Genomic DNA, 14724 nt, shown 5'->3' with positions numbered 1-14724 from the left:
ACATTTCCTCGAAGCGAGGTGGTCGCCTGTGCAAGGGGACTTCTTCCTCAAGGAAAGCCTCCTCAAAGGAAGGAAAAGTACCCGTCGCCTACCCCAGACCCCAAGACATTGGGTCTTCAAAGGCCAAAGCAAAAAGAAAGGCAATGGCAGCTTCTGCTCCTTCTCCCCTCGCGGGGCCTGCAAAAGAAGGCTCAACGCCATCATCCTCTACTGAAACGAATTTAACAAAGGGAAGGAGTTTACAAGTCTCGAAGAATTACCTCCAAGAAGGTTGATATATGGAACGGTTCGGTGGGAACCCTCTGCAGCTCGGCGAGTATCGCCCTCCGATGGGGCTCGGTGGGAGCTATCCTTGGGAGCTATCTTTGGGAGTGGCTCGGCAGGAGCTACTCTTTGGAGCGGCTCGGTGGAAGACACCCTCTGGAGCCACTCACTGAGAGCCACTCTCTGGAGCGACTCGGCCAGAACCGCCCTCAAGGGAGACTTGTCGAGAGTCCTTTTTCTTCTTACGAGGGGCGTCTGGTTTGGTGGGACAAGGCAAAGTTGCCGGAATCTCTTTGGTAGGAATTGACTGGGTGGGAGCAGATGTCTCTTCCTCCGTGTGGGACCGCTTGGTGCAGTTACCTTCGAGAGGGGAAGCTGCGCAACGTTTCTCTCTTGTTGGAGAGAGTGGACCCAATAAGAAGTCCCGACCTAACACGTGATTGTGGTTCGGGTGAACGAGATAGCGATGAATGTAGTCATCATTCAATAACGCGTTGGTTTCGGCTAGGTCGGGGTAAGCCATCACCCAAGATATTACAGAGGCGACTCCAAATTCCTCCCTCTCCAATAACGTAATAGCAAGGGATTTAGTGGTCGGAACCTTACCCCAGACGGATCGAATTGGGAACTCATCGTATTCGATCTCCCCCTCAGGGCATTCCCAGCCAGAGCCTCTCACAAAAAATAATCGCCAGTGCCATTCCTTTATTGAAGAATAATGCCTCTCCAAATTAGTAAAGCACCTTTTGGCAGAATAGGACTGGAAGTTACAACAATTCCTATCAAGCTGATTGATTTGGTACACACTCAGAAACTCCCGAGCAATTAGGTCTGGGTAATCCTCTGAACCGCTCAAAACGATCCGAAAGGCCACACAATAGGCCAAAACCAAACGCCAAGCGTTAGGGTTGAGTTATGCCGAAGCAAGTTTCAGAAAGTCCAGGATGTCGCGCACTGGACAGCAGAATGGCAAACACAGCCCAATATAAAACATGTGAGGATAGAGGGCCACCTTCGTTGACAAACCTTGCTCATCCACCATTGTGACATGAGGTTCGGGAATTTCCAGAGTAGTCCCAGCAGGAATGGGAAACTCTCGGCAGAACGATCGGAGTTCGTTGTTAGTCATGGCTAACGTCCAGTGTGATCTAGCATAATAGTTGAAACGGGCTTCGCTTAGTCATGGTGAGAGTAGACAAGGGAATTGGGAAAACTCTTAAGGCTTCAAAAAAACGAAAGAAGAAGTGCAATACAAAGACGAAAGGAAAGAAAGAGGAGAAGGCCGGCATACGGCGTGACGTTTGCCTACCGCACGCGTATATGGAACAAACCAACCCCAGGCGAGGTTGGTGCGTCATAAAGCAACATTAATTAATAAGGCCGGCGTTAATGATTACGGAGAGATTGGTTTGCCTCAACAATGGCAAGTGCCCACTCGTTTTCTACGTTTCTAAAGTGGAGTTTAAAAAAGGGGGGGGGGGAAGAATAAGAAGAATCTAGGAATTTCCAGCCCACAAGTGTGCTAAAAATTCGCGGGGCACTATGAAGGAAGAAAATCCCTTATGTTGGGCCAAATAATGGGTCCAAGTCACAATCCAGATATATGGTCTGGGTTGGATTGGGTTGGAGGCAAGGCCTTGCCATATCACCTGGTATGGGTCAAACAGGTAATACCTGGATCAAGGCTCGGGCAAGAAGTCCAGGTCGGGCCATACTGACGAGACAAAAGATATAGGCAAAACTTGAGAAGAAAGGAACACGGCATATATCACCAGATGGAAGGGACCCGGGACAGAAAGCATGCCGCATTTAATACGGCCTAGAGTAGAAACCATGCTGCATTTAATGCGACCCAGAGCAGAAGGTGTGACGCATTCAATGCGACCCAGAGCAGAAGGTGTGCCACATTCAATGTGACCCAGGGCTCGAGCAATACATAGCAAGCTTGGGCTCTTCACGGCTCGGCAAGGTGACAACACGAGCAGTTCAATGAATCAACAGTGTAAACATATTATCCCCTGCTATGCAACACCCCACTATGGTGGGGACCTGGTCGGTAACTATAAATAGGACACTACAGCTGTGGACAAGGTAATCATCTTCAATTAGTCAATCTATCATTATCAACTTATGATGTTACTTTGATAACTATTTTATCATCTTCTCCACCATACTAACTTAAGTATCGGAGGATCAACGGACATTGAGGTTCCTCCCCTGGTAGTAGTTACTGTGCAAGTAATCACTCGTATATCAGAGGTGTGAAGTTGCCCAGGCCCGCAAAACATGACATCAACACAACCATCACAATTCACATAGAAAGAAATATTTGATTTGATCTTATTATTAAATCTTACAAAAGAAAGAACTTCTAAACTAACACATCTTGATTCGATATGAAGTTTGATTTTATAAGATTTTTGTATAAATCTAACACTTGTAGCTCTACGAATGCGTGTAGTAGTTAGAAGAAAAAGAAAAAAGAGGGAAAGTATCAAAACATGTGTCAAGAATGGGATTCGAACCCATGCCCTTTCGGACCAGTACCTGAAACTGGCGCCTTAGACCAACTCGGCCATCTTGACATACTCCCTTCCCGTGTGTGGTAGTTTTATTAACTCAAAACTCAATTTCATGTTCTGTATTTCTTCAAAACCTCTACGTTAATCTCGTCAGTCCCTTCTGTATGAATCCAAATGAATTCTCTCATCGGCCAAAACTTGGGGAAAAAATTCCCGAGTTTCGCTTCCAGACTCGTATCCTCGCTTGCTGTTATTGAAAACTCGTCAAATTTTCTCGCTGAACAAGGACAAAATCTCACTCCTTTTGACCCGTTTCTGTTCTTCCGTGAGCGTAGAAAATCAGGAAAGTGCAGCGTCAGAGTTGCAAAAGTTATACATACCCAGTTGCTCAAATCAGCTGCATTACACTCTAACATCTTTGTCGCGAACTCTTTACTCGACTGGTATTGTAAATATGCGGGCATGGTTGATGCACTCCTGTTGTTCGATACAATGGTTCGCCCAAATGTTATTTCATGGAATATCCTTATTTCGGGTTATAATCAAGATCATTTATACGAGGATTCGTGGAAGATTTTCTGTAGGATGCACTCATTGGGTTTCGAGCCCAATGAGATTACCTATGGGAGTGTTCTTTCAGCTTGTACTGCTTTTCAGGCCCCTATATTCGGTAAGCAGGTCTATTCACTTGCTATGAAAAATGGCTTCTTTTCGAATGGTTATGTTCGGGCTGGAATGATAGATTTGTTCTCGAAAAATTGCAGCTTCGAGGATGCCTTGGGGGTGTTTCATGATGTTCTCTGTGAGAATGTCGTCTGTTGGAATGCTATTATTTCTGGGGCCGTTAAAAATGGAGAGAACCGGGTTGCTTTGGATCTTTTTCATGAAATGTGTTGTGGATCATTTCTGCCAAATAGTTACACATTTTCAAGCATTTTAGGTGCTTGTGCTGCTCTTGAAGAACTTGATGTCGGAAAAGGAGTTCAAGGATGGGTGATTAAATGTGGTGCAGGAGATGTCTTTGTGGAAACTGCTATAGTTGACTTGTATGCCAAGTGCGGACTTATGGAAGAAGCTGTTGAAGAGTTCTTGCAGATGCCGATACGCAATGTGGTTTCTTGGACTGCGGTTATCTCTGGTTTTGTGCAGAAGGAAGATTCTATTTGTGCCCTCAAGTTTTTCAAAGATATGAGAGAATTGGGTGTAGAAATAAACAACTACACTGTCACTAGTGTAGTTACTGCATGTGCTAAGCCGGCCATGATTGAAGAGGCAATCCAAGTCCATTCCTGGATATTAAAAGCTGGTTTCTATTTGGATGCAGCAGTGGGGGCTGCTTTGATAAACATGTACTCTAAAATAGGAGAGTTTGATCTATCCGTGTTGGTCTTCAAAGACATTGGAAGTCTAAAGAATCCCGGTGTCTGGGTTGCAATGATATCTGCTTCTGCTCTGAATCAGAATCCTGGAGAAGCACTAGAAATATTTAGGAAGATGTTACAAGAAAGTGTGAGACTAGATAAGTTTTGTATTTCTAGCCTTTTGAGCGTTATAGGCTGTTTAAACTTGGGGAGACAGATCCATTGCTACACTCTTAAAACCGGATTAGTCTCTGATGTTTCAGTAGGTAGTGCGCTTCTCACAATGTACTCAAAGAGTGGTAGTTTGAAGGAATCCCACAAAGTCTTTGAGCAAATTCTTGAAAGAGACAATGTTTCATGGGCTTCAATGATTGCTGGTTTTGCAGAACATGGATGTGCTGATCAAGCCATTAAGTTATTTGGAGAAATGCTGCTTGAAGAAATTGTACCTGATCAGATGACCTTAACTGCAACCTTAACTGCATGTTCCGCTCTTCGTTCTTTACGGAAAGGTAAAGAAATTCATGGTTATGCTCTTCGTATTGGAGTTGGGAAAGATATAGTTGTTGGTGGTGCACTTGTGACCTTGTACTCAAAATGTGGTACCCTAGAATTGGCAAAAAGTGTGTTTGATATGCTACCTCAAAAGGACCAAGTTGCATGCTCTTCTTTGATTTCAGGTTATGCCCAAAATGGATACATTGAAAAGGCCCTTATGCTGTTCTTTGATATGCTCATGGCTGATTTGGCCATTGACTCTTTCACGGTTTCATCTGTGTTGGGTGCCATTGCACTTTTGAATAGATCAGATATTGGAACTCAAATGCATGCCCTCATCACGAAGATGGGTTTGGATTCAGATGTTTCTGTTGGAAGTTCACTGGTGACAATGTACTCAAAATGTGGAAGCATAGAAGAATGCCGCAAAGCATTTGATCAGATAGAGAAGCCTGATTTGATTGGTTGGACAGCTATGATTGTCAGCTATGCTCAACATGGGAAAGGTACTGAGGCTTTAAGTTTATATGAGCTTATGAGGAAAGAAGGAATTAAACCAGATTCAGTGACCTTTGTTGGGGTTTTATCTGCTTGTAGCCATAATGGATTGGTTGAAGAAGCCTATATCCATCTTAATTCGATGGCAAAAGACCATGGGATTGAACCTGGTTATCGTCATTATGCCTGCATGATTGATCTTCTTGGTCGGTCAGGGAGATTGAAAGAGGCTGAAAGCTTCATTAATGACATGCCTATCAAACCTGATGCTTTGGTTTGGGGAACCCTACTGGCTGCCTGCAAAGTACATGGAGATATTGAACTTGGGAAGCTAGCAGCCAAAAAGGTTATGGAGTTAGAGCCATGTGATGCCGGAGCTTATGTTTCCTTCTCAAACATCTGTGCAGATGTGGGCCAATGGGAAGAAGTCCTGAAGATTAGAAGCCTGATGAAGGGAACTGGGGTGAAGAAGGAACCTGGCTGGAGCTTTGTGTGATGTTGCCATGAGTGTTGAGTCTTGATGTTTGGAGATTTAGATCTTTCGGTGTTATATCCTTGTAAGGTTCAAATGGAATCGAAACCCTTACAATTTGGAGGGCCAAGAAAGTTGATGGATGTCTCACGATAAAGTATAGCAACAAGGACTGATTTTACTAATGAGAGGTGGTGCTCTGCCCAAAAATGCATACGGGTGAGACATGCCTTAAAGGCCTTTCAATTTTTTTTTTTCAATTTTCTCTTTATTTGGCATTTTTAGTTTGTATATTCACTGCGGTAGATGGGTTTGATCTCTTGTGTTCTTATTCCTTCCCTTTGTTTTTATCTTTTCAGTTTAGAGCCTACAGACATCTATATTCTTTTTCAAATTCGTACTCCTTGTGGACTAAAAGTTAGATAACAGCTAGACTAATATTCTAGGGTGAAGCCCAACTTTCTCGATCAAATGTAGAAATATTTTCTCTCACGATACATTAATTTGCAGATATATAGCACTTCCATGCAGTACAACTGGTCTACATCTCACCAAGACCAGCATTAAGTTCACCTTAAATCAGACTGATCTGACGATAACCTGCGTAAACCCCAATGGGTTGGACACTTGATATAAAGGGGTGACTCAGAGACCCGCTTGGGCTAGCGGAGCTTGTCATACTGTGTACACATGTAAGTCCTTGAGACCCATTGTTTTTATGCTCCTTGACTCTAATCTTCGTATACAAATATGCAAGTTGGTGTAGGCGCGTGTTTACTTGGGGGCATCATATGTCTTATACATGTCCACCCTATACCATTTTATATCTATGTTCCTCAAGCTACCCCTTTTAATATATAATCCTTTCTACTTAACATTTGACGATGACTGCTAAAGAAGGAGGCGCAGGGAGCTTTGATGAAGCCTGTCTCTTTTAAAAGACGGCTTAAATGAGGGCTGTTGGAACACTGGTTTTAACATGTGTAACTACATCAAATTGCATGATACTGCAAAATGAGATTACTAAGCTTTCTTTATAGAATATTCAACTCAATACTATAATGACTTTATGGATGAGCTTCCTATTTTATTGCTTAACGTTTTACATCTTAGTCATAATTTTAGCATTCTTTTTTTTTTTTTTTTTTTGATAAGTCATAATTTTAGCGGTCTCATCCCAATACTAGCATCAATTATGATGGTTTTGGTAGATACTGAATGCATAGAGAAACGGGTTCATGTCAACGACAACATTATTAATGTTACAATTATATCTTATTGTTCCAACTGATGTTGGGCCTTTCCATGACTTGCTGATTTCTGTATCTTCATTCTCATTCCACAGATTTAAAATTCTTTTATGCTCATCAATGTGGCTGCATTCTACTACGCTGCCGTGCATCCTTGTAATACCCTGTCATAGAATCAGACCCAAAAGTCTACATATATTCTTTACATGAACTTATGTTTTGGTTGCTGTTCCATGCGCCTTTGGGTGCGTCATATAGCATCTAAATTTTTCCTTTTTGATTACAACAGCTTTTATGGTGCACTTTCTCACTACAGCTTGCTCCTCTTTGTGTTTAATGGGACATTTTTTTTTTCTAGTTTTTGTTTTTGTTTTGAGAATAGGGATATTATCTATCACAGGGCTGTAAGAACGAAAAGATACAAAGATAATAATTTAGGCAAGGATATTCACCAGGGTTTGATATGCTCTTCTTGGCATGTGGTTGCTCTTGCTTTTGGATCATAGAAGAGATGAAGGACTAGCACTGAAGAAAACGATGGTTAGGGGAAAAAGAGTTTCCAAACTTTGATTATTGGGGGGAAAAATAAAGAAAGAAAAGAGATTTGGATGTATGGTGTTTTGAAAAAGACAGACAGTTAATATAGAATACATGTATATTTCAACTAAAGTGTATTTTCCCCTGTTTTCTTTAACAAGACAAGTACTGTAGTACGTTTCACTAAAGTGAAATGCGATTGACATGGTGTCTTAACCTAAGTTATTTATATTTAGACGAGTCAAATCACTTTAGCCTACGCCATGACCCATAAATTAAGCTAGTAGATTCATACCAAATCAATTCTTGTAATCATAATTTTATAAATATAACCTAATTTCGCATGCACTATCAATTTATCATTTATTAATTATGTCTAATCGAATCGTCTTTAACATGATAAAGCCTAACCCTTTTAATTCAATTTATCATTTATTAATTATGTTTAAACAAATCTAATCTCATGCTTCCGTGAACCATTTTAATTGTGGCTTAGATTGGGGGAACCCTTTCCACTACCGACCAACCTGCATGGGGTGGAGCTTCTCCACCTTATGGGTGGGATTTGGTCAACGTATTAGGACTGGAAATTTGTGACAACTTGAAATTCCAAAATGAATCTAGCATGAAATTAAATATGTTAAGAGTTTGGGTTGATTGGACAGGAAAATATGAGCAAGCTCTTGTGAGAAATTATATTTGCAATTATAGAGTGTATAAGCGTCGCACATTTTTTGTAAGTAAATATGAAATCCACATAAAAAAATTAATTTTTTTTATAGTAGACTTCACTCTTTTTTAAAATGTGTGTGCGGCGCTTGCACAACCTATAATTATATCTAGCATTACTCTTACTTCATTTCCTAGTTTTTTTTTTTTTTTTTTTTTTTTTTTTTTTTACGATTTCATATATTTTTCTTATAGGTAAGAAAAGTTTTGTTGAGGATAAGTAAAAATGCATAGTCTAAGTACACAGGATATATATAAATAATGCAAAAACTTAGTTACAAGTCTGGAACTAGAAAAAAAAAAAAAAAAGGGGAACCGAGGGTGTTACGAGGGTTGTTATGGTGTGTTTTGTAACCACCTGGTCGAAAATGGAGAAAAAGTCATTTTCGACTTACAATAGCAGCTCGAGCCTTGGTCATTGTCATTTGGAGCCCACGATGGCGATCCAAGGGAGCAATATGATGCTCGTACGTACATCCATTGTTAGTAAATATAATATAAATATAACAAATATAAATGGAGAATGAGACACAAATTTACGTGATTCGGCACAGGACTTACGTCCAATAGTTGTTTGGAGGGCAAATTCACTATAAATAAGAATATTTTATGGTCTTTTGTGGTCTCTTATAGCTCACTATACAAATGGGGTCGGTGACCCCTATTGCCTAGAGAAAATAATAAAATTGATGTTTTCCGTCTGGAGGTTGAAGAAGCTTTCTCATGGAGTTGCCCTGTTCAAGTCCCCCCTTTATTATTAGTCATGACCAACGTCCAACCTTTCCCGACAAAATATTTGAAGCGGGAATCGTTCTCGCCTCGTTTGGTCATGGTGAAAGCAGACGGAAAGTTTAGAGTATTGCTTTTCAGAGAAATGAAGAAGGAGAGCAAAATGAAAATGGCAAGGAGAAAAGAGAAGAAGAAATGAGGGGAAGGAAACAAATAAAAACAGTGCGATGGAATGGCTAGGTGTCTGAAACGACAGCACGAAGTACGAAGGGATACATCCACCACGAAGAAACTGAACGACGCTTCACCACCACACGCGTGTGTGGAACGAACCAATCCCGAGCAACGTTGAAGTTCACGCCAGGGTGCAACTCCAGTTAATTTCGCCCGCACAAAAAAAAAAAAAAAGAAATAAAAAAACTTCTTATAATTTCCAGCCCACAAGTGTGCTAAAAATTTGCGGGTACTGTGAAATGAGAAAATTCCTTGGATTGGACTAAAGGCAAGGCCCAGAATATAGTCCAGATATAAGGTCTGGGCTGGATCGGGCTGGAGACAAGGCCCAAATTAGGGCCCAGGCACATAATATGGATTGGGTCAAACGGTAGCATCTGGGTTAAGACTCAGGTATAAGACTCGGGTTGGATCATGCTTACATTAGGAAACAAGACAGAAATGCAGGCAAGGCTTAAGAGAGAAGGAATACAGCATTCAATGCCAGACGAGAAAACTTGCGGTGGTTCACACCTAGCATTAATGAGATGGAAAGGGCCCAAAACAGAATATACGCCGCATTCAATGCGGCCCAATGCTCGAACAACACTCAGTAACACTGAGCACTTCATAGCTCGACGAACTGATGGCAAAAGGATAGCTCAGCGAGTGGACATCATGAATATATAATCTCCTGCAATGTAATGCTCCACTACAGTGGAAACCAGGTCGGCAAATATAAATAAACACTACCAACAGCACACAGCTAGGTAATCTAACACAATCATTGTCAATATACTTCATCTTCAACCTCAGCACCATACTGACTTAAGTATCAGAGAATCAACAGACCCCGAGGTCCTCCCTTGTTACTGTGCAAGTGATCGCATGAGCATTGACTGAGTGGAATTGCCCAGGCCCGCGAAACACGACATTAACAAATGGGCTTGAGCTGTAGCCCATGGACTTTCTAGGGTTTTTTTAGGATCTGTGTTATTTTACTATTTAAATGCTTGTAATGAAACATTGAAGGACAATTTTGGAGATTCAACAATTGAGTGCTTGTTACTGCCGCCATTCTTCCAACCCCATTTCTCTTTGTCTTCTTCTTCTCTTATCTTTTTCTGGCTTCTTTTCTTCTCTGTTCTACTATTATTCTGTTTCTCTTTCTTGTTCCACTATTATCCTACATCAAAAGGTATAACATATTTTCAATGTAATTAAACGTTTCATGGGCTTGTTCAATTTTGAATCTTTGATATCTAACATACCCATTCTTTGTTTGTACATAATCAAGAATTACCATGCTACAAGTATTTCAAATGGGTAGATAGTAGTAAAGACCATGAACAATAACTTGCAAAGATAGAAGTTCTGTTGTTAAGGAAGGAAGAAGAGCTTGAAAAAATATAGGAACAAATTATGAAAAGGAAGTCCAGAGTCCACAAGAAACAAGTTGATATTGAAAGGCAACAAGCAAACATCCGGCGAATGCACACTACTTCGTGTGTTTTGGGTTATTACCATTTTAATATCATTGTACTTAATACAATCGAAATGAAACCTGCTTAATGAGAACTTTACACGTTGTATGTAGGGAACTATTTCGATAGTTGTTTTGTATTTTGGAACCTGTAGTAAGATTTCAAGTTAGTGTTGAAAATGCTCAATTGAAAAAGATTTCATCTTAGTGTTGAAAAAGCTTATTTTGGAACCTGTAGTTAAATTTCAAGTTCTTCAGCAGTCTTGATGGATTTGTTCATATAGATAGCAGTATTTGTTTTCATGATTACGAGGCTTGGGCATATGCAAATAACATGATTGGAAAGCCATGCATAAACGAAAACAAGTTCCCAGGTGTCATTGCATTTGAAGATATCATTAAAGACCCTTAATCAAAACTAGTAAAGACTAACTTCTTGGAATGGGTTAAATTACTTCTTTGCCAAATACCAAAATATCATCAACATTTCTGCAGTACACAACGTAGTACATATTATTTACATCACAATCTGGCTAATCTCATCCCCATTACCCGGCTGTGTTATACTACAATCACTTACTACTCACATATTATTTACAATCCAAAATACACTCAATACATCTCGAAATCATAAACCAAAATCTCCATCTAGAGTCGGATGGGTTCCATCCATCCCAAGAAGCATATGTGAAGATAATATAACATAATTTATTAGTTATCCACTAGATTTAAGTTCATGCCAATACCAAAATATCAAAATAGACTTGAAACAAAATGCAATCATTAAGTACACTTTCTTGAATCGCAATCATTGGTTCGTCAAACTGGGTTCCACTAGACTCAAAAACCTCTGGGATGTTTCCACATAGCTAATAACAAAAGAATAGATAAAAGTAACCTGACTACACAAAATATTTTTTTAACTGCAAATAATATGAATATTTGTTTAACTGCAAATAAATGGGAACACTCTCTTGTGTCCCCAACCACTGTTTCTTTAAACAAATTCCTACGCGTGTCAACAACTTGGGTATCTCCTCCACGTGGCTATGAATCAAAAATAAAACCAGAGAAACAAAATGAAGCGGAAAAAGTGTCATTTAATTACCTACCTATCTACGTTTTCCCTTTTGCGTAGCCTTTCTCGTCCTTAGTTTGCACACTGTCTCCATTAGAGAAGCTCTCCTCAGAGATGGTGGTCTACCTTTACCTCTCACAACAAGGGACTGAGTACCTTCTTTGAACTTGTACCTATAGTTGTATCTACAATTGAAACTATAACGTTGGAAGAAGTTTGGAATATCGGCTTGTTGGTGAGATAGCCCTTGTTCATTGCATACAACTTATCAATCATATCCTAAGCATGTTCATCACATGAAGCTGCATTTGTTGCGACGTCGCTACATATCCTCATTATACGTGAATATCTACTCACTTCTGGCCTCACATCAGCAACATCATAGCTACTACTTATTAGGGTGTATCTTCTTTTTATGCCATTCTTTCATCGGTCTAATATGTATTTCTCGGGCAGCGAACGAACTCGGTTAATCTTCAAAATGGCTACACAAGATACCTCTCATCTCAAGCAATATGCATGAACACTTCATCTCGCACTCAGCCTCATTAAAGTACACAGAATGGGTAACCTCCTCGATGAAATCATCAACACGGACTTCCTCTTCTACATGGTACATTGCAATTACACCATCCTTTTGTTGTAGAATTGGAAGACAACCAACCATCCCTATTACTTGTTGTTGAACTTCTAAATTTAGAATTCGTGTACAAATCCTGAAACATCTTCTCCATGGAGAGGTAAATACAACTAGGGTTGTGACGTTGAATGACTAGAAGTCCGCTCCATTTTCATTCTCAACCTTCTTCCTCAATGCATTATCGAACTGATCGGCAAACTCTTTTAAGTTTGTCCTAGCATGAATATACCCGTCGAATAAAGCATTTATGCTTTCGTTTCGTTGGATTGTACTCATTCCAACCCAGAAAAAAATCTTTAAGGAATACCGGTGCCCAATAGGTACGCTCAATGTACAATGATTGCAACCAAGCATGCTCCTGCAAGTTGTCAGTCGTAATTAACACATTCCAACATTTTTCAAACTCATCAATGGTCTGAGAGTCATACACACACTTGAGCAACTAACTTTTCAACCCGATTTTGTATGCACTATGGAAACCCAACTTCTCAAATACTTTTTTTAGTATGTGCCATAAGCAAGATCTATTTTGGCTATTTGGATAGACAGCATCAATCGCATTTTTCATTACTCTATCTTGATCTGTGATAATAGCCTTCAGGACTTTACCATCCATCCAATTCAACCAAGTCTCAAACAACTGTGTAAATGTTTCAGTATCCTCACTAGAAATCAATCTTGCCCCTAGAATGATTGATTGGCTATGGTGATTTATACCCACAAACTGTGCAAAAGGCATCACATACCTATTTGTCAAATATGTGGTGTTGAATATGATTACATCACCAAAATATTTTTAGGCTGCCCCACTCCGTGCATCTGCCCAGAAAACATTCATCAGCCTCCCGTCATCATTCAAATCCATTAGTGCAAAAAATCTGTCATTCTTGTATTGCATCCTAGCAAAATACTCACAGAGGGCTCCAGCGCCACCTTTCACAACTTGAAGGTGATGTGCCTTGTCAATGTAGTTGCGACAGTCTTTCTCTAAGAATGACAACTTCTCATACCCACCCGCTCCTTGCACAAGAGAGACAAAACTCTTATTCATTCAGATCTCCGCCTGATCATTTGTATCTAAGACTCTTTACAGACTTGCTCACTTCTCTATTACAGCGAAAGAACCTTGATTTCTGTGGACTTAGACCGTGATTGTGCTCCTTGTGTACACTCAACACTTTCAACATCCCATCAATAAATGTAGCATTTATTTTTACCTTACATTATGTTTTTTATGTTGGACGTGGTCTCACGACATTTGACATTCGGTTCTGTGTCTTCCCTCTATGGGCACAACCAAGTGTGACATATCTGAGAGTATCATTCTCATACCGCTTACTTCTTTGCATACTTACCCCGAAACCGCATTGTTTCCCATATTTCTTATAATAAGAAAGTAATTCTTCGTCAGATTTAAACATCATCCCCAACTTGGGCTCCTCAATACTATTGCCGACCTCAATATGCACTGTATTTTGTGTCCAGGACTCATCATCATCTTTGGATTCAACAGTATTAGGAACAGTGGGCGTAGACAAACTTTCAACCTCCCTAGAGTCAGGTGTGGCACTTTGAATTTTTTCCACATGGCTTGAACTTGCGGAGTGTAGATCAATCGAAGGGTTAACTAATGAGTGAAATGGGGCCATTAGATTTCCCTGCAGTTTACACCAACAAATCAAGTCCATGTTTTTAAATCGATTAGAAACATGGTGAAAAATAAGCACAATACTTAACGAACCAACTTATCACCTAACTAGTTCATATAAATGGTTGGCATCAGGATGAGGAACAAATGGTGGGAACCATGCATTTGGCATTGGTGGATGGTAGCCATGCATATAGTTTGAGAAATTCGGATAAAATAGTATTGGTATCATCTAATATATAAACCAATAATGATTAATCCCCAAGATTTAGTAATATAAATATAGACATTATTAGAATAGTCAAATGAACTTGATTTAATATTCAAAATAACTAGGTTGCTATATTGGTTGATGGATTTCCCATAGGAGGTGTTGAGAAATTTGGATATAATGGTCTTGCTATCACCTAAGGAACAAAACCAATCATCTTCAATGAACAAAAACTGAATTTTAACTTTAATTGATGAATACTTGAGTTGATGGATTTGTTGATGGATCTAGTATAAGGTGTTAAAAGAGATGTGTGCTCCTTCTCTTTCTCCATCTACATAATAGTTATAATTTTACAACATTAAAAATCATCGTAAACCAACAAGAAAAAATCAAGCAAATAATTCAGAACAGAAAAAATCATGCAGATAATTCGAATTTCTAAGATGAGACTTATAATTTTGGGTAGTAAGATCAGAACTTCCTACCCAAAGAGAACACACAATGGAATCAATTCTATTGTGTTTAGATGAATTAAGTACGAAAGGTTTGAGTCATCTTGCTCACTAGAGAACTTTGAAGACCAATCTG

At 39.7% G+C, this 14724-nt stretch overlaps 1 protein-coding gene and 1 non-coding gene across 4 annotated transcripts; one reads left to right on the top strand and one right to left on the bottom strand.

Annotated features, from left to right (window-relative positions):
* The first annotated feature begins 2761 nt into the window (after positions 1-2761).
* On the top strand, positions 2762-7613 carry LOC121235331 (pentatricopeptide repeat-containing protein At1g74600, chloroplastic). Of its 3 annotated transcripts, none has more exons than XM_041131683.1 (3): positions 2762-5834; positions 6126-6307; positions 7266-7613. In XM_041131683.1, exon 1 carries the CDS (start codon positions 2961-2963, stop codon positions 5637-5639), a length of 2679 nt encoding a protein of 892 aa, XP_040987617.1. In that variant the 5' UTR covers positions 2762-2960; the 3' UTR covers positions 5640-5834; positions 6126-6307; positions 7266-7613. The 3 variants fall into 3 exon arrangements, with proteins under 3 accessions (XP_040987617.1, XP_040987615.1, XP_040987614.1); XM_041131681.1 differs by having other exon boundaries at positions 7224-7613; XM_041131680.1 differs by having other exon boundaries at positions 6126-7613.
* On the bottom strand, positions 2769-2849 carry TRNAL-CAG. Its single transcript has one exon. It is a non-coding gene; the product is annotated as a tRNA-Leu (tRNA).
* Positions 7614-14724: the final 7111 nt, after the last annotated feature.

This window comes from Juglans microcarpa x Juglans regia, chromosome 6D, assembly GCF_004785595.1.
Source record: "Juglans microcarpa x Juglans regia isolate MS1-56 chromosome 6D, Jm3101_v1.0, whole genome shotgun sequence".
NCBI classification, from domain to species: Eukaryota; Viridiplantae; Streptophyta; class Magnoliopsida; order Fagales; family Juglandaceae; genus Juglans; species Juglans microcarpa x Juglans regia.
Note: the sequence above shows the minus strand (reverse complement) of the source record. Positions and strands in the feature narration are given on the sequence as shown.

Bases quoted from the DNA above. Each gene is read 5' to 3' on its own strand.
- LOC121235331 (XM_041131683.1), top strand. From the start codon at position 2,961: ATGAATTCTCTCATCGGCCAAAACTTGGGGAAAAAATTCCCGAGTTTC.